A 21,122-nucleotide genomic window follows, 5' to 3' on the forward strand; every position below is an offset into this window, starting at 1 on the left:
CTTGTGTGAACCATATTCTCTTTATCAGGTCCTCATTATTGCATCATATAATCGGAATATTTTGCAATATTAGCCGTATACTATTGACTTATATTTATTTAACATTTAATTAAAAACCATATTGATCGAAGAACTCACTCAGTCGACTGATTTGGTCTGATGCGATCATGTAGATGCAAAAGAAAATAAACGGCGATATAAGCGGCGATACACCGTGAAAGGTAGAAGCGAGCTGGAAAGAGCAGAAATATAGAAGATTGGGAGAAAAGGGAAAAGGCATCTCCGTATAAAATAGAGAAAGGAGAAGGGCATTTAAGACTGGTCGTAGAAGACGACGCAGAATTCATATTTGTGCCTCCGTGCGACCTCCAATGAGAAACCGGAAAAGGGCAGAAAAAGCCTGTGCTCTCCCGGCGCCACCTTACGCTCGGCTGTCTCTTAATTTAAGACGTCGCCCCGCGAAAATATTCCACCCCACACTGAAACCCCCTTCCCCTCTCCATACGCCCTGTCCTCTCGGTACCCTCTCTCGTTATTGCACTGTCGACTATAGAAACGCCGTAAACACGTCGCGGCCGCCAGAGACGGGATAAAACGTCGGTTTTATGCGAAGGCGTTACCGGACGAAGGAGATTCTCCTTCGTGATAGAGACATGTTTTCAGGTATTACCCGGCCGTGGACAGGTACGGGCTCTTAGAGCGGCGTTACGAGCACCTTGGAACGCAAGCTCGCTCTTAATCGGGAGACACCGGGCCCTCCGAGACGCCCGGAGCTTCTTACCGGAGGACGGCACATCCTCGCTTCTCGCCGGGACTATTTTCGTACCCGCATGGTAAAAGCTGCTCGCGCGCCAGCATAACGAGAACGAAGTCGCCGGTACGATGAAGGCTGTACTTAGCCGTGTACTTATCACTGCTGTTGCGCAGAAAAAAAATCGAAAATGGGAAAAGAATTGAAAAAATCCTGTAATCTACTTGCGTTATTTATTCTTTTAAAAATCAATTTTTTTTACGTGTTATGTGGCGATCCATATTATTCGACAATTTGCATTAATAAAATACCATTATACATATTCAATCATAAACATCGTGACAAACCGGGTAACTGGTTAACGAGTCCGACTCAGGCTGCAATCATGCTCGTCGTATGTCCTTATATTTTTACTTATCTTCATCATCTGCCTGTTCCTTCATCGCGATCTAATGTCACACAATTTCCCGTAGCCCGTAGCCACTCCCGGCAAATAAAGTCAACCTGAGAACAAACTCGCTTTCGAACGCTTTTCTGAAACCGGTCCGGAATTAATTCTCCGCCTCCTCGGAGGAGAGTCTCCTCCGAGTCGGCCGTCCCTTTTAGCAACGTAATTGTTTTCGAGGGGAACAAACGCGCACCGCCTCTTCTACTTGCACCCACACCAGAACGATGTCTTTTGTTTCCGAGACACCGAAGAGAGCCAGGGTTCCCTTGGTCCAGGGAATCCGGAAGTCGGCGAAGTCACGTCGTTAATAAAGGCACGATGAGTGCCACGGTTTCTCTTTAGCCAAATGTACGTGACATTTATGACGAAGAACGATATGATCGTAAAGACATACATTTTCAAGCCCTTAGTATTTCTCTCTCTGCTTTTTTCTCAGTTGCTACGTGTGGGCGCTTGATATGATTGGATGAACGTAAACATAACGCTCTCCGATTCTCTGTTATTGTTATTCTCATTATTATGTTTGCCGCTTCTTCATCCTGTTTTTCATTTTCTTGTTTTTCCTCATCTATGTACTCAGGCTCGAAGATAACGGTGGTCTTGCGCGATAAATGTTTGAGAATTCTTATACTTAAGAAAACATTCTTTGCCGAAATTAATTATTTTCTGATTTTGTTACGATTATTTTAACTTCAATTTTATTGAGTTTATTGCTTACTTTGTTAGATTGAAATCAAATAACATATAGGTTCTGGCATTTCTCCTGATTGCGAACATTTTTCGGACTTTAGGTAGCTTCAGTGATGCCTTACAATTCCAGAGAGCCCCGCATCAGTTCTTTTCCAGTTTTCGTTTTTCTCCCATTTGTATCACGGTTTACCTAGGTACGTGTACTCGCGCACGCGGTCTCGACCGCAGTGGAGTTTCCTCAGCCCATCGTGATCGGCCGTAATGATCTGTGCGGTTTCCATCGGCGTGAAATATGCGACATTTACACACTCATTTCGTCTCTCCTCGATAGTATAGCGAGTGAGTGAGTATAGCTGCTGAGCGTTATTCCGTTGGGTCGTGACCTTAAATATTCGCGAAAATAGACCGAGTTGAATTTCATACAAATAGTCTTAATATTGTCCTAGAATCTAATAGAACGTTGGTCGTTATATTTAAATTATACTACTCCAAGAAATCATAAGACACATTCTTATATTTTATACATCATTCTTATCCTTTTGATATATAAAAAATAAAATTAAACGATATTAAAATACTAAAGGATATCCAAAAGGTAATTCCACGCGTTACAAATGCAATACAGAGCGTTGCGCATAAGCTTGTTGACTTCATTCTTATAAGATCGGGTCAATGTTTTTTCGAAAGGGTTTTCGGTTATTTTATTTGTAGATTCAAGCACATCTTCTCACAGGTCGCTAGTTTTCTTTGTGTTCCAACGTTGTCCTCTTTCGATTCGAGTGGACACAGGCCGGAGGTCAGTCGTTTGTAAAGTCGATGCGTAACCCGACCTGACTACAGGCACGTCCCGCAGATCGTAGCCTGCTGTTTTTATCTGGCCGTATTTCAGGATGATTCCACGCTTAATGCTCCCTCGCCAACCCGTCTCGCCTCTTACGAGGCGATACCGCGGCCACGGTGACAACTTAACCCGGAGATTGTCCACGTATGGTGCCGTGGCTGTGGCTTTACGACCGTGTCGAACCGTCAACTTCGCGGGGATGCCTCTTCGTGGCGCGTCATGTGCTGCGTAACTTTAGGAAATTTTAACACTTCGCAACAATGTGGTAATAACTCCCGCTATCACAGTAAAATAAGCGACGGGAGTATTAAGCGCGTCACCTCAGAAATAAGGACGGAAGATCATTGCGATGCAAAGCGGTGAAAAATAACAAAATCTTCACTAAATATAACATACTTGAATATTATGCGTTACACACATATTTACACATATTGAGGAATAAGCTAGTTGAAAAACATACCGCAGGTATAAATAAAAATTTCTTACACAGTTGCGCCTAATTAGTGATTCCAAAAACTTCGCGCTTCTCAAATCATAATTTAGTGTGTAGCAAAAGTGATAGGTCTTTATGCAGGAACGCACGTGAACCGTGAAGGACAGATTCTTCGGGCATACATGGAGAGCCTAAACGGTCGTGCTTATCGCTCGAGTTTATGATTCTGAAATACTGTTAAGTAGTACGCGTACCGCGAGCCCGTACCGGTTAACTGGCGGGAATTAGCAGACCATGTCTGCGCGCGAGGCCAGAATATTTCTTCAAAGAGGATTATTAGCTGCGCAACAGTCGAACGTACATTCTTAACGAACCTCGTGACAGTTTAACAAGCACGGAGATATCCGATGATTTTATTGGCAACGTTATAAAATACGAACTTCCCCTAGATAATATTTCAAGACTTACGTCATTTCCTTGTTTATTTCAATCCTGAGATCGAATTTTCCAGTGATTTAGTTTTATATAATCAGGCGTGACGACGATAAAATATTGAGTCACATTTTATTTACGATAAATGTCGATCCACTTCACTTTTGCCAGGAGGTCAATCTGTGAGAAATAACTTAACGTCGTGCAACTTCTGAATTTATATCCATACGGCGCTTGACAGATTCTATCAGCTAGGCTGCGGAATACTGTTCGAGACAAATCACGGTGCAACCAGATACCGGCTTTTGTAATGATCCGGACTAAATCATCGGCGGGGCGGTAATGGATTTCCGAGGAAGTGGCAGCCGATTATTACCGATTAGATTGATGTGGCGCGGTGTATCACGTCATTATCTAAATTATATTACGCCGAGTCGCGCTTGGATTTTTCACCGGTCTGAGTTATAGCGAATCGAATCGGGTCGACCTCGCATAGCGTATCGCCTTTTTGCGGTTTGTCGCAAGTATCGTCTACGGCTACATGAATCTATTGCCCTTTTTCGCGGCGACTTAGCGACGGCCGCGAACGAGACTTTATTACGAGACAGAACGAGAATAATTTTCTTCCAGAACGTGGCGTGGCGCGGCGCGGCGCGACACATCAATACGTTTTCCGACGATAAGTGGATTCCTCGATCTGTTCACTGACCTTTGATCTCGTGCTCGGCGATGCGTGAATGTAAAAAAAGGCGTTACCTTAGCGGGCAACCTCTGGCACTTTTGCCATCTTGGATACCGGTCTTGCGACAAAAAGACTTCATTATATCGGCGGGCAGATTAATAATACGAGCCGTCGACATTGGCGAGCCAGCCAGTCTGCCAAGACTGGACAGAACAAATATCGGATTAACTAATTAAATGGTATTTAAACCGTATAAAATAGAATTTTCCTGAATCGAAAGGGGGAGGGCACATTAACGATCGTCTTAGTGTTGCGCTTAGTGCAGCGAACGATAAGATCGAACGCGCACGAGAAAGACGTATTAATTGCCATCAGCGCGGAGTTAATATTGAGGTGGTAATATGTTAATAGGTCACGGTATCACGACATTTTATTGTTAACGTTTAATGAGATCACTGATATCGATCATAAAGGTTACGCGGTAGATAGCGACTAAAATAACGTAGTGACCTTTATGATCGCGTATATGATACCGAGACATAATGGCCAACGGCGTATAGTACAGTACTTTTTTGTGACCTAAAGTCATTCCGTGTAAACTGAGTTATCTATGCGCCGCGATCGGTAAGCTCGTTTTACGCAACGACTGTCACAATTCCATCACATGAATGTTGTTTTACGAGTTTTTTTTAATAAAAATAATTTTTGTTATTTTCATATTTACACAATTATCACACTACCACGCGTAAGTAGACATGCGTTTATTTTTCAATTAAAGACCTAATGTTGTAAAAGATGTTTCGGGATAGCAGAAAATCTTTTTTGCTTGTCTGTTTATAAAAGTCTTTAACATTCTTCTCAATTTGAGAAGGTTTCTCGATAATTGCAACACTGGTGAGCTTTCCCTTCGAGAGGTGAGACGTTTTGCAAATGGTTGTACCTCGTTGAGTCTAAATCAACTCAAATCATATCTCGTACATTCGCATACACGCAAATACTCGACGCCGTATCATCGCGTTTCGCGGCGGAGACCATCGTCATCGCGGTATCGTAAAGCATGCGCTTCCATAACAGTCAACGCAAATGTATCTGGTCTGAGTTGCGTTTAACGCGCATCCGAACGCAAGGTCGATCTCACACGCACGCAACACGATATACAGGGTGTAGATACACGGCTCGAGCTTATTGCCTACGAGTGACTGCCCATCGAGAGCCGGTGAACCCCGATGGAACCCTTCTGAACGAAGCCTTCGAGAGAGGTTGAGCCAAGGTGGCGGCCCCGGGGCGTCGGGTCACCCAGATTTCAATCTAGATACAGCATTCCACGGTTAATTAGTACTGGCTGACTGGCCGTGAGCTCCGTCATTGGGCCGAACTCCTGCTACGCGCGTCTACTCCGGCTATCCCCAGCGTCCATCGTGAATCACGCGCGAGCGTATGCGTCCGAGTCGGCCGGCTGCGGCTGTGGCTCGTGTGCACGCGTGTAGGTATATGCGCGCACACCGGTAATCGTGAGTCGTATATCTATCTATGTGCGTGTAGTACGCCGTTCGTTACGCGTAATGCTTCGCGTGTCTGTATTTGCACGGGCCGGTAGTCGAGTTCGACTCGTTGTCAGGCATGCGAGAAGCGGGCCCGATATGTATCTGGCCAACTGGTTCGTTTCGCGGCACGTCGATAATTTGACGGCAAATATAAGCGGCATTTATTTTGGCCAGTTTGCTCGGTCCGATTTAGATGATTAGATGGACTCGTAGCCCGACACGCGCTCGTGTTTCGTAATTGAGGTTTTATCGCCTGGCTCCTGAAACTTCATTTCAGATGTCGAGGATCTTGCAGATTTAGGTATTGCATTAAAATAGTTGACTAAAAGTGAGAATGCACGCGCGCTGGCTTATCAGATTTAGAGAAGAGGGAGATTTGGATAGTAATATACAAATTAATTTTGTAGTCATCAAGATTTTTATTTGTATTTTTATTCCTTACAAAATTTACGATTTCATGAGCAATGTCTGAAAGTCATTCACTTAGTTAGATCGTTATCTCATTGTCATAATTTTTCCTGTCTGCGAAGCACGCGTAATACTTGCAAAATTTATGGGCAGAATTTTTAGACATCCGGTATAATTCCGTAACGAAATGCGCCATGACAGTGAAGACAGTAAATCGCAGTGAGTCATACGACAAGCTAATTTGATATACGAATCAAGTTATTCCTGATGCATTGTCATAACTTACCTTGTCTGTGAAACTTTCAGCAGAAATTCATATACGGCTCGTGAGAGTCGCGATTCTATCGAGTAAAGAGATAAAAAACAAAGTGAGAACTTTATTATGTCAGTATTGACATATGTCTTCGATCTATATAAAATTTTCGGTTTAGATTGTTATATTAATATTATTTAGGGTTCTTCAGAATTTATTTTTAATTTTAATGATATATATCTTAAACTAAACTAAAGTCGATTTCTTTTTAACAAGAACGACAAACATAAATATTATTTTCGTAATTTTTCGGTGAAATTTTATGTGTTTATCGTATACTTTATCGCACACAGTGCAGAGGCATTGTGCAACCGCGATAAATCTGCAAAACTCGGGCGATGTTTCTCGCTTGGAAGGCGAGGAAGACATATTGCGGTTTCGGAAGAAAGATAGAGCTCAGAGAGGAAAAAAAACGGAGTTCGCGGCAGCCGTGTCGTGCGCCAGGAAACGATCTCGAAAGGTGCGCGAAATCGAGAGACTTCGATCGATCGCACGACGTCTCGCGCGGGATGCAGAGAAATTTCTCACCGTCGCGTTTCTCCCTGTTTCACCTCCAGTAACACGACGGAGAGCAAGAGCGCGCCATCGCGCGCAAGAAAAAACGAAGATATACGCGCGACACGCGAGTACTCTCACTCTTACTCGTAAACAGAAGGTTTCTTTACGCAAGTGAGGAAAACGCAGTATTTTTATTCTTTCCGCAAGACAAAAATCTTTTTCTTTCATTTGCGTCGCGCACTCGGTGTCATTCGAATTTTAATTGATTGCTGAATTATAAAAGTTAGCGCTACGGTAATGTTAAATGGAAATATCACGAGACCACAATCTGGACATGAACGGATGGATCACCGGCATTCCGAACGCAAGATATTCAATCGCTGCTCTCGTAGTCACGCGCGATCTCTCGCCTAATCAAAATCGCGAATTCTGACCGCGGGAGAGGGGCGGATAATTACGCTTCTACCACCATCAATTACAATTACGGACAGGGCAGAAATCGCCGACGTAAATCCATCCCTGCAAAACAATAATCCTATCCCCGGTATATAGCGTAGCCGGAGACTCGGTCGATCTTCAGCGGGATCAAGATCTTAAGGACGCCCGGAGGTTGCCTTAAGGTCGAGGAAACAACGTGCAGGACAGACGGCAGCATCAGCAGCAACAGCAGCAGCGCACAGCAGGCTGCAGGAGCAATCTCCCGGACAATTAGCCCGCAGTTCGTGACGGGTACCTCCTCCTGGGTCCTCGCCCGATGCGCCTTTCTGCTTCTTCTTCTACTTCTTCAGCCGCCCCCTCGTCCTCCCACCTCGACTGACCAGGATTCCTCCTCTTTCTCGCTCGATTCGCTCCCTCCTCTCGTCGCGGCCTTTCCTCCACTTCTCGCGGCCTCGCCCTACCACCTTTCTTCTCTTGAGAGAGAAAGAGAGAAAGAGAGACGCGAGGGAGAGAAAGATGGAGAGAGAGAAAATAGGAACGAGAGAGAAACAAAGATCTGTGTGTCTCTTCTTCCCAGAGAGAGAGTCTCGGAGATCCTACACTCTACCTGCCGTTTATACCCTAATGACCTGGCAGGTGCGGCGCCGGCGTGCCCTCTTCGTACGGGGCCACCCGGTACGTGATGCATCCGAAAAGGTCCGTGAGATCAAAGCGTGTCTCGCCTTAACGCATCATTTTCGGAAAAGTCGACTTCAAGCAGCTGGTATGTCGTTCAGAGAGAAAGCGTTTGTCGAGTCCAGTAAAAGACTCCAGAATATTTTTCGTGAGGAAAGAAAGCGCTAGTTTGGAGATACCAAAGATATAAAAATTATTACATATATTATTGCATCAGGTTAAACAGATTTAGTTTAGTAGTGTTGTACAACAATCACGGTTGTTTCTTCGCAAGCAACACAGATGACGATTGAGAAACCTGTCGCAGCTGATCGTTATTCTTCAAAAAAATACGTTCATCTCATATACGGTTTCTTCGCATTTCCCTTCGAGTTTGTAACCGACAGCGACAGCATGTGCAGTGATTTTCGCAATACTAATCAATACGCCAACTGTTACTTTCGAGCCGACTGTGCATGCATTAATGCCGCGTTGTTGCACGGCAGTTTTGCATTGCGACGACATAAAGACAAATGATGCATTCTGGAGAGGGAATACAAAAATCTTTTTGAGGTGGATAGGGTATTAGAGGCGAGTTACACACGAAGAATAGCTCTACGAACTTTCATGAATTAAGTTCGTTACTGCATCGTAAATAGCGCTATTTCTTTAACGATACATTAGATATAATCTTAATTGGTTCTCGCGGCGATCCATTCCAAATTGGAATTACCTTCATCAATAGCAATGAAATATTTATCCTTGAATCGTCTTACCGACGTCATGCCTGGGAATTTATCCACTACCGCGGAGATGTTCCTTTCGTTTTCAATCTTTCTGACGATTATCTGCGACGCTCTTCGTAAATACATTCGCTACTTCTGCTTTTTTATTTGTTTATCTAAAGCACTGAATATTATAATCTGCACTGACTTGCACTTACGAAGTTTATACTGCTATCTATAAGAGGGCTTTAGAAAACTTAAGTAGAGGTACGATGAATGAGTAGTGAGGGATGAGTAGTAAATCTGATTAAAGTGAGAAACTCTTTTGAATCTCAACAAACGTAAAGTTGCCCCCGTCGATCTGTGTATCGCCTCGTAGACACCTCTCGGGCTGTGAATTTCCTGCGAAATAATAACAAGGGAAGGGATAGCTATTTTTTCTTCATTTTCATCAGAGCGCAGTGGCTTCGCAGAAAAGCACATGACTACTATGACAAATTGACACAGTACTCCCAGCGGAGACGCCGCTCGGTAGGATCGGCGGCCCTCGATCATTCAGGATAATTAATTATCGGCCGGCCACCACCTCCTAGGAGATCGTGCCGATCGTGGCGCGCTTGGCAAAAGCCTGAGAGAGAGACGTGTGGCGTGGGCGAGGCGCGAACGATCCATTCATTATACACCATCGGCGGCCTCTCGCGTCTCCTCTCCTGCCTGTCGTCTATTCCGCCTGTATTTCCCTTTCGTTATTGTCGCGTGCGCGCGCGCGCGAGTGCGAATATGGGACACGATCTTTCATTATCGCGTGCGTAACAAATCGTTTGTCCTCCGTGACCGACATTGCTCGAGACAGCTCCGTTCGTACCGGCGCGTGTCCCTCGTTATGTTTCCACGTGAGACTACAAGTCGTCTGACAGAAACACTTACGAATGTGTTTGTACGAACACAAGTGCCAAATTAAGAGCAGAAAGAACGAGGTTCAAACGAGTTGGCAATACGAAGCAAATTGCGCTTTATTTCCTCGCGCAATTGGATCAATATAAGGCACGCTATATGTACGTGTGAAAAGATTCCGGAGACGATTGCTTCGTTAATATGGTCGGACAGTTAGTGATCGCCACGAGGTGATTAATTACGAAAGGCTCGCGACGTTACAGCGCCGAGAAGAAGTAGGGTTGCGCGCCAAGACGGGAGAGAGATCTAAGAAGGAGATGGATTAAGAAAACGTGGGAGGTGTGAACAACCCATTAATTATACCGCACGTAAGCTCGGTTACGTTCCGTACTATTGTGCAATCTGAATGGTCTAATTACTCGTTAGCTTCTTGCGTCTGTAAATTTTATCGTAAAACTTTCGAATATAGTAGTACTTCTTCTGGTTGTTAGCAATTTTTATGTTGAATAATTTTTTTTGTACGTAAAATTTTCGAAATTCAAAATAATTACGATTATGCTTAGGATATATTGCCAGCTTTTGTGCGATATTGAAGCGTTAAGGCGAACCTTTATAAGCTTCGAGAGAAATATAGTTCCATCAATACGTTTTGAATGAATCCTACGGAGATATACTGAAAGATGACCATCGATCATTACGACGCGCACGCAACACACCTCGAGCGGCAGTCTCCAGTCATTTTCCACGGTGATCAAATCGATATTCTTAATTGATTTCATAATTCAACCTCCGCTGGCTACCTCATCACATCATCGGTGACAGGAAGATGCGATGCGGTAACAACCCAGTCGTTTTACGTGATAATTCATGGTCGTTCAGGAACAGTTTATCAGCTTCGCGAACAGATGCTACGTGCCTTAGTGCTTTGTGAAAAGATATCCCACGACATGCTCACGTCGATAGCAGGAAACCGTGCGATAAAACACGTGTTCACAATGATTAGCTCTGCATTTCCATTGTTCCGCTGAACTCTGCTCTTTTTGCGTCAGTCAGCAAATATTCTGAAAGGCTTTGCGCGACAAGTTCGACCATGAAATTTACATGCTTTAAATAAAATAGTGAGAAGTTGTTTATTATTTCGATAATTTCACGAAAGTTGACATATATTTTTGTCGGAATCATTCTTCGAAAAACATTTCAAAATTTTATTAACTGCGAACAAAAATTCTTCAATTACATAATCCCTTCCTTCGAAGCAGCGCGAGGGTACTAATGACCGACGACACTCGTGTCCTTTATCGCGATCTCCTGAACCGCCGCGGTCGAAGGAATTCGATTAGGGCAGATTAGTCCGGATGCAGGATCGTCGTTCCAGGATACTGCACTAGCGCGGTCGTGCGGCTCTCGGAACGAGACGTCAGATCGCAAAGACAAAGCCATCCATCCGAGCGGCCAAGAGGACGGGCACATTCCATCGCCTTACGAGGCGTCGCACGCACACTAATGCCGGGGGCCTAACACAGGGATCCACACACCATACATACGTACCGCCGCGCGCTGGGTTCGAACCTGGAAGCCTGCGGTTGCGTCTACGCCGTGGGGTCACGTGACCTCTCTCTCTCTCGAGAGAGGAAAGAAACGGACGGAGCCGGGGTGCGCTCGGGGTCGTAGCTCGAACCTGCCCACCGGGGCCCGAGCAATCGTGAGCCCGAAAATGGGACTAACGATCGTCCAAAGTGCTGGTAATGTTCCGCGGCGTACGTCGATCGCGCGCGTGCATGCGTGTGCGCTCGCGTGCGTGTCTCGTTTGGCCGAATTTCGGGCATCGGGATGCCCGGCTGTAATTGGGCTGAGAAAGAAGGAGCTAATCGTAGAGCTCGATAATTCGTACGTTGTTGCAGATATTTTGACGGTGACTCGGAGCGATTCAATTATCTCTCGGAGCATTTTGGCCGCCTCGCGCGCCGACGTCGTTGAATCTATTCGTTCTTGGCCTGCGGCCTGGGTCATGTCGGGTTCTGAAGTTCGCTAGGTGAATAGGTAAATTTGATGAGTCATGGAAATTTGGAATGTGCATAGAAACTAATTACTAATTATCTAAGTTCTCTCTTTTTCTATATAAAAAACTTTTCTATATAAAAAGAATCGTATAGAAAGTTTTCTATAATTAAACATACTCTTTTCTAGTTATATTTTTACAGTATCGAATGTCTCGAAACGTAAAAAATTCGAATTTTAGTCTTCAAAGATTCGAATTTCAGTCTTTGCTTCTCTTTTTAATGCACTCTGATTACAAATACCTACCGATGAAACGCGTTACACTAATTGAAGGTTCCTCGAGAGACACACTATATGTATTAATCCTTCAATATCATTTTACAAGATGAATCTGTGCGTATGCGTGAAATTATGAGAAAGGCGACACCAGCTAGCGTTCTTTATCTTGATCTTCTGGTTTGACACTTAAAGGAATATCGATGTCAACATCGTCTTGCGGTGAACGTCTTTTCTTTTCACTCGTCTCGTTGATCCACTTTTTCGTTCGCTCTTACATCCAAGCAGATTCCTTTTTTTTCGATATTCCTCGAAGAATCGTCGTCTGAAGCGCGCGAAGGGCTGAGGTTGAAGGAGGAGGCTCACGTTCATTCGTAAGCTCGTGGAAGATACCGACCTCAGAGCGAGAAATCTCCTCCATGACCTGAACCGGTCCGCCTCGCGATCGTTCTATGCGGGTCAGCGGTTCTCAGCTTTAGATGTAGCGGAGTGGAAGGCAAGGCAGATAGAAAAAAGTGGAATCTATACATATACAAGAATCGATTATCTTTTTAAGAACTGACGTTGTCAGTATCTTTAATAAATTAAATCTTTCTTTTCTTTCCAAATCAAAATTAATTAGTGCGTTGTTTGAGCAATCATGAGTATGATAAATGACTGTCATGGTATAAGACAATTAAAAAGTAATCATTCATTATTATCGTGAAATTCTCCTGCATTTTTCTGCAGGATAAATTCTATTTATAACTATCTTTTGTATATATGTATGAAATTTTGATTATGTTTGCACGGAAATACGTTTGCAGCTCGCGTAGGCAATATGTAGGTGCATGATGTGATTCTTCCCTTTTGAAAGGCGCGAGATTAGTTACGGCGATGTACCACGCGGAGGTCAATAAGATTCACCCCAGATCCTGCCAATAAAGCGCGGCTCGCTTGAAACTGAATCCTCGTATCGCGTAGGCCGGAAGTCGTCGCGGATGAGTGCGAGTGGCGACCGCGTTCACGAGGCGATCGATCAGCAATGAAAGAGAGTCGGATTCGATAAATTAAATTACGAGCCGCGCATCAAGATCGTTAACGTACGATTCGTCGTGGAATCGAGGATCGATTGGAAACGCGCGAGGCAGGGCAGCAGCATATTGCACGAACACTACCCCGGTCCGCGTGTTTGCTCTCTTGTTGCTATAAACAGCAGTTCACTGGCAGTTGCGAACTATAATACCCGACACAATGTAGACTAAGTATGTCTAAAGACTTTTATATAATACGTTATGCAACACGGTTACTTATAGAATAGGGGTTAGAGCCCGCAGTCTGTTTGTGACTGGCACGGTAGCTACTTTCGACAATGTTGCTCTCATTCGAAGAAATAGCGAATCGCTATTTCTTATACGATATTACGTCATACTTATAAACATACTTGTTTACATTTATTATCTTTATAACGATTAATATTATTGATTAAATAGAACTTAATTAACAAGATTTGTAATATTTATCAGGCTGTATGAAGTGTCGAAAAGTACGCTAAAGCAAACCGAGCGGTTATTCATTCGATAAAGCGAGCGTCGTAAAGCTAACGAATTTTATGTTTCCGAGAAAGGTTAATGAGCGCGGACCGTTCCACAACAGTTGGCAACGTTTCGTACATTATTGTTTTACGATCGTTTCGAAGTACCCCGACTTCGCTTCTTCCGTATCGGTGAAGAAAATACCCGCCGCAGTTGATCTGGGTGCGAAATGTTTCGGATGTTTTGCTCATCACCGATCCCAAATCAGAATTTCTGCGCATTTATTTCTCAAGTGATTCGTAAAAATTAGTTCGATTCTTGTCCGCGCAATGTGTCTGACTGAAGGTACTTGATGGCTCACGTGTCTTTAAACATTTCCTCTGGAAATGTGATTCTTTGTAACGAAGATTACTATAAGTCATTCTTCGTCATACATATCCACGAATAAATAAACTGAGACAGTTTGAGTGTTTACTTAGGGTTTAAATATACTGTCCGACCTACTTTATACCTACGCCAGATGTAACGTTACGTCTACAAAAGCTAGATTATAGCGCTGAGGCAATAAAGAACTTTTATAGATACACAAATGAAATATCCATTCTTAAAAAGCCAGATTATCTTATTTTATATCATAAAATATTTTATATCTTATTTTATTACAAAATATTGTAATTTTTTAAATATATAAAACTTTTAAAATTTTTAGCAACAACAGAATTGAAGTTTAAGTTCGTAGTCCGCGGAGCAGAAATACATATCATTAATAAATTGTAAATAGCTCCATCCCGCAAAAGCAGTCACAAAAAGTAGTTATAAGACTTACGTAAGCTATATTATATAATAGCGCAACGTGATATATCAGTAACTCTGATCCCTGCGGGCAAATAAAACGCGCGATCGTAGCGAATAACAAGCGAAAAGAAGAGAGAAACGTCACCGACCGGGCCACCGACGCGGACGGATCACCTCGTCTTATACCAGAATGCCGGTTTGTGTGCAGCCGTTTTGCCGCGGCTGTTAGATTGCGCAACGCAATCTCCGGCCGTGGAATCGTCGTCACCTTCCTCGGTGACACGTCACCTCTGACTCTTGCACCGCGACGTGCCGCCTCGCGAGGAGCGGCATACGTGCTCGCGCGTATCACAGCGCGTTTCTCGAAACGGTCCAATCTGCACATTGCAGATACTGCGTATCTGTTAGCGCGGTGGGCACGTATTTCTTTCACTGGAAAGTCTATCTAAGATGCACCGAGACGAGGAGATAGGCCTCGTTACGTTCTCTTCTTTTAACTCGCGGAAGCGAAGAAAAGACGTTTATATATACGCACGGTCGGTTACGTGTTTCTGCAGATAACAGAAATCTCAGTGACTAGTATAGTAAGAAAAATCGTGGCAAACTATTTTTCGTCGCTGAGCTCATCAGCTTCCGCTGATAGTATTTCGAGTTATTTTTTTTTGTACAATTTACATGTTTTTAACTTTCTCACGAGCTCTCCTTGGCTGTCAAGGCCAAAAGGTCTTGTTCGATCAGACATTTGTCGATATATTAGTACAATTTTAGTCTGAATGTATTTTTTTTATCTTTCACGGCATTGAAAAAATTAATTAATTAATCAAAAATTCATTCACAGACACTTTTGCCTGAAATTATTTTTACCGGAATATATTTTGTATTCGAATAACAGTAATTTTGATACACGCGCGCGCAGATCTGATAACAAACAACAAGCATACGCATTGTGATGTAAACTGACGGGACACAAGCTTTCACGTAGAATTATTCTCCTCGCGATTTCCTTATAAACGGATCAACTAGGCTTGACCTTTGGCCATAATTACACGGAGGTCAAAGCTTTAATGGCTTGGCCTACGCAATTGTTCTCGAGAATGCAGCGTGCGTAAATAAGCAACGACTCGACCCTGACGCAGACAGCCTCTTGTTCGGTGACCATGCGTTTGGTCCAGCGTGGTTCATAGACCAACGACCGTGACGCTCACTTAAAGCTTAGCCGCACGTATTCCTCGATAGAACTTCGTGTTCTTTTTGTAAAATGCAAATCCTTGTACGAGGGAGAGGCCATGATGTGTGAACAGGATTGCGAAGAGCCTTGCAGAGTGCATTTTGTTGAGGACACTCTTGTAGGAAAAAACAGATATCTCATTTAATACAATTTTTTTTCGTGTAATAATTATATAAACGATAATAAATGATTTGATGATTTTAATGTTTCAAAGTTTAAAAATTTTTGATACATGAATTTTAGATATAGACGCATAATGACAGCATCAAATTATGCCGTTAATATATTAGAAAGATACGAGTCAATATCTTCAATTAATGTCTTACACATTTATATAATCATTTAGTAAGACGTTCTATTTACTGTTAAACTTTTTTTCTAATTTTGTAATATATAATCTTTATATTATCACAAAATGTTTTCGCTATCGTAATTTTTTCAGAAATCTATCGCGTAATTATATATTATCCGACATAGCGTTATTATAGTACGTATAGGCTGCGTTTGAACACAGCAATCATTGCGCATTGGTCGAATAATTCACAATTGAATATGCCGATCTCTATCTTATTCATAAATGCACGTCAGACTTTTATTTTTTATCGCCTTAGGCACGGGCGTCTCCCGCATTCTTTCGCCGATTCTTGGACTTTCGTTTCAATCGATATCGCTTTTGCAAAAGCGTTTAAACGTATTCATTCTTCCTTGTCAAAAGTAAACTGTCTAAATATTACCTTTTTAATATTATTCAGAGGTGTTATTATTCAGTATTTTATAACTCTAAAATGTAAATTTAAAAATAATCTCAATTCATGATACATATCCACGATATGATGTACCTACTATCTATTATAGACATTATTTTATTCAAAACCAAGATGTCTATATTTGATAGAAGTGCAACTTTTATTTTAAATTGGATGAAGCCGGATAAACTTTTATATTTCTGTTTCAATATAATTAATTTCTTTGAGTAATTAATTCCTTATTAATTTATCATCTAATTGTTATTATGCAAGTTTTATACCATTGCTAAGTTGCCAAAAAAGAATTTTCATCGAACAAGGTTGCATCGGGAAAGATGCAAGTGAGAGAATGATATCGGACGAATGCATTGGGGAACAAGTAGATGTGTATGTGTGTGTGTGGGGGGGGGGAGAGATATCTTGTGCAGGAATTGTCGTAAATGTCTTCATCCGTAAGATATGAGGAACCGTGGGCGTTTGTAAGCGCACGGATCTTCACGTGGACAATACTTTCGGATATGTTAACTTCGTAGAAAGAGTGGGTGAAGGCGGGATAGAGACAATAGGGCATCCCGTACTCGAGATACGTGAAGACAAAATTCGACGAAACGGTCGAGTTTCCTTGCGAAATTACTGAATGCGCGAAACAAGCCACTCCTCTCCGTACTATCGCGCACTCGGATGGATCAATCTCCATAAAAGAAACAGAACTACGGACGAAGCGCAGAGCGATAAGTTTCGATTTGCCGATTCTGAGCTAAATTGAGTTGGCGGAAGAGTTAAAAAGAAACGAGAAAAGTACGTTTTTGAAATAATCTTGTCTTGTCTTGCGAGTTGTAAACCTAATGTAAAATTATCTGTCTATACTACGTATGGTTGTGTGTCGTTTTTCCATATCTCGTCTAAAATATGGATTTTGTTCACACTTTTGACACTTGGTATCCTAACGCACGTGCTTCGATATCGATGTGACGTTATTCCATTCGAATCAATTCTTCTAAGTTTGACATTTCGGCATTACGTTATCCAGCTACGTTCTATCGTGAAACGTGATTGCGTGTCGTGATACCGCTCACAAATCGTGTAAATTTCTCGCGTACGATTCACCAAGTCAGACAATCGGCTTTTCTCCACAAGACACAGACACGTATGCTGGCCGGCTGTCTCGCTCACCGCCTCCCAGTCGTATTCCTGAAGCGGTGAAATTCCAACGAGGGGTTCGGAGCTTAGAACTCCACGTTGCGTGTTGGCGTTGCACGTGGGTTGGGCACCACGTTGAGCCCTCAGCACAATGATATATCCTGGGCCGCGTATACGGGAATAGGTCGAGACCCCGGTGTGTCAGAGGTGAAGCCGCACCCTGCATTGTGTCCTGCCCACGTGACCGCCGTGCAAGTCGTCATTCGTGTCAGCGTGAATCTGCTCCGTATAGAGCCGAAACTTCCATCTTAAAGCCGGGAAACATTTGTCGCGCGTATAATTACGATTTTATAATTATGATTATGATAACCAATAATAGTTCTCCCGATTAAGCCATTATTTTCTATCGATTTACACTAATATTTCATTGGATACAATTTTGATTAAGTTGTATTGTAATAATATATTGTTAGAAACGGGTCACGAGTTCGAAAGGTGGTGTACACCTATCAATCAGTGACAAAATGCTAACTCGACCGAATCATAAATAAATATATCATTTGGTTTAACATACTAGCTTAATTATCATGGGTTATTGATTAATTCGATCACCGTGTCAGAAGCGAGCTATACACACCCTGCATTGTATCGCCTACGCAATTTCTCGTACTTGGCCTGGATAAATATATCGTTTCAAGTATCGCTCGGTTCGTAAAGGTCACGACTTATGTTACCATTTTCCGTACTATCCGTTATTGCGTGGCTGTAAAGACGTATCATTAGTCACAAAGCAAAGTCAATTGCACGATTTTTCAAGTCACTTCAGCTAGCTTCGTTTTTTTTTTTTTTGCACAATCACCCGGCGTTATACGTAAGAAACTAAGAATCGTTGCATTTTAATATCGATATCATTGAGATGAGATGAATTTTTTTACTTTTTATACTCTTTTTTTTTACAAGCTGCATCATCGATAATTTTATTTGAGGCGGAATAAACGACCGCGATCGAGTAACAGCTTCTATAAATGTTTCGTTTTGTAAAACAATCAGGAAATATAATTTTTTAACGTTTTGTGAAACTGCGAACATTATATTAACCAACTTTTATTATTTCTGTTTCAGGTAAGCAGATTGTTTTGCGTGGAGATACGAGAGACACGCTGAGCGCTGAGAGAACCGCTCGAGCGCTCGCTCTTCTCGTGGAAATCGTGCCCAAGGTACATATACCGACTCGCCACGATTCGATCGCAACGACGAAGTTCGGTGGTGTACGTCGATAGCCGTATTTCTGTCTCTCGAATTACTGCATTTGTCGGCCGCGTACCCCGAGGAATTCTCACACTTTGGTGCGCCTCGATCGCGAGGAAATCTAAAATGAAACCCCGTCCGCTGAAAGTGCAACGCCTAAAGACACGTAGGTTGAGAGATTTATAGGAGCGTTGACCTTTCGCGCTTTAACGTGACTGTTTCGCGCTTTTTTTCCATCGAAGATCCCCTTGTACGTTTGCGCATGAAACGTAACGGCGAAATATTCCACGGTGATTAAGCCGATGATCTATATGGATTAATAATTCAGCCGTGCCGCGGCTTTCAAGAATATTATACGAATTAGAGAAGGATAGGGAACGTATAATTGCAGATAAGCATGTGGTGAACTATAAGCAAATAAAACTCTGAAAAGACGCGGAATCGAAGTGCGTAATTAAATATTACGATCGGTAGCACACGATAATCACCTAATTGTGAGGGATTCGAGACTAAAGGGTCGATATCGCAATGATAAATTGCGCGAGGCGGTCGCTTTCAATCGTGTCCCTCTTATACAGTTGTTCCATAACATTTGACATGTTTGGTCGCAACGCTAATCACCACATCTGCGACGTGAGCCAATTATGTCGAGCAATACGAGCCACGCCAACGTATCATTAATATCACGTTTCAGTGCATTCCGTCGTTCTCGTTACGAACCGCGGACCGGAGGATCGACGGAGATCGATCGGAGAGCCACGGCACGTTCGTCTCGATCGTCAGAATTTATTGAGCCGCTAACCTTTCGTGTTTTCATCATTCAGCTCTCTTTATCCCATCCGCTCTCTCGCTGTCTCCCTTCTCGGCAAGTTCGATTCTCGTCATATAAAGCTATGACATTAGCTCTTTTTCTTTCATTTTCCCTCTCGTCTACCTCCATCGTTAGGGATTTCTTTCAAGACAGCAATTACTCTGCGGAATATAGTGTCCCGGTTCGTGAAATCTCCGATGATGGATTCAACGCATTGGATTCACGAAAGAGTTACGCGAATATGCTCCCGAAATAGCGCCGAGACTTTCAACAGACATTTCGTGAATACCCGCGATTGAAAGATAGAACTAGCTGTTTAAAACACTCACACTTTTGTATTTATACATAGCGAAGTACTCGGCAGAATTCGATAAAATCTTACATGGTTTCTGATACTTTTTAAAACATCTAAAAAGACAAACGTCTTATTTTTTTTCTTAAGTTCTCAATTTTAATTACCTGTGATAACAAAGTTGAGGAAACGGAGACGTCAGTGTCACCCTGTGCAACTTGTGACATCTCCCCCAGGTTCACGATAAAGATGTAAATCTCCGTGTAAGCGAGGAGAAATACGAATACAACAGCGGCCGCTATTAATTCATGCATGCATTGTTACGTGTCAAGGCACGCGGTATCCGTCGGCAGATCATCGTGACGAGATAACCGAGCGAAAATGTTCCTCCTCTCGATCAGTAGCTTCCTCTCGCGAAGTCACACAGGACAAAGGTAGAAAACGCGAGTATATAGTTGCACAACGAAGAGTCTTTTTTCCAATCAGAAAGATCATCCGCATCGAAGGAATGTAATAATTTCTCTAATTTTTCGTAGACTCGTTAGGTTTCCAAAAAAATCGGCTATTTTCAGAAAATTTTGGTCCTTTAATCGAATGATAAAAAAGTCTGTCGTGAATTTTGACACGTTGCTGAAATTCTCTGCGTTACTTCTCCGATTTTAGACTCAACATTGCGACTAGAAGTGAAAATAATTTAATGCTACATATTAATGCATCCTTGCTAATAATAACAAGTAATCTTTGGCCTTCTGTTTATCTGCTCAACGAACGCTTCGGTGATAAACGCGTCTCTTTTCCTGCGACCTCTGATGCTCGCGTCCACGTCCTGGCAATAAATTCCGCGTCGTTGGGCCTTGGAACGCGGTTAACGCAGCTCGATGCACCGATACAATGGACGAATCGGCAAATCTCTCGTTACGGCCGGAGAGTTGTGCATACGAAGGCCGGCGATTTGTCGCGTAATGCGCGATATCAACGATCTCGAGGTCGCGATCACCGTGACCGCCGGCGTCAGACACGCGGTAACATATGTCTGCCTTCCAGTGAGAATTTAATTGCTCGGGCTTTCATTTGCCTAATGCCATCTAGTGATTCTCCACGATTTTTCTTGCTCGCGTAGAAAGAGACTCCGCATTACATAACTACTCTTCGTCTTTTCTGTCTCTTTTATGACCAACAATTTCTGTAAGCAATCTTGAAGATGTTTAAATTTGTGTATTTTACGTTAGATTTATAGTTTCGTTGACATTAAGTACTTTGTACATATTTGAACGGACTGCCGGCACATTCCGATAGATATCGACTCTCAATATCAAAACGTGA

At 42.8% G+C, this 21,122-nt stretch overlaps 1 protein-coding gene across 4 annotated transcripts in view; it reads left to right on the forward strand.

Annotated features, from left to right (window-relative positions):
- Positions 1–21,122, forward strand: part of LOC139815726 (uncharacterized) — a 118,667-nt gene that overhangs the window by 34,068 nt on the left and 63,477 nt on the right. Inside the window, exon 1 of one of the 4 annotated variants that reach the window (XM_071782825.1) lies at positions 18,730–18,862. The exons of the other annotated variants lie outside the window; for them this stretch is intronic. Coding sequence (XP_071638926.1) covers positions 18,823–18,862 — 40 coding nt within the window. The 5' untranslated portion in view covers positions 18,730–18,822. Of the gene's footprint in view, positions 1–18,729; positions 18,863–21,122 lie in introns of those variants that run through there. 4 annotated transcript variants of the gene reach the window in all.

This window comes from Temnothorax longispinosus, chromosome 7, assembly GCF_030848805.1.
Source record: "Temnothorax longispinosus isolate EJ_2023e chromosome 7, Tlon_JGU_v1, whole genome shotgun sequence".
Taxonomy (NCBI): Eukaryota; Metazoa; Arthropoda; class Insecta; order Hymenoptera; family Formicidae; genus Temnothorax; species Temnothorax longispinosus.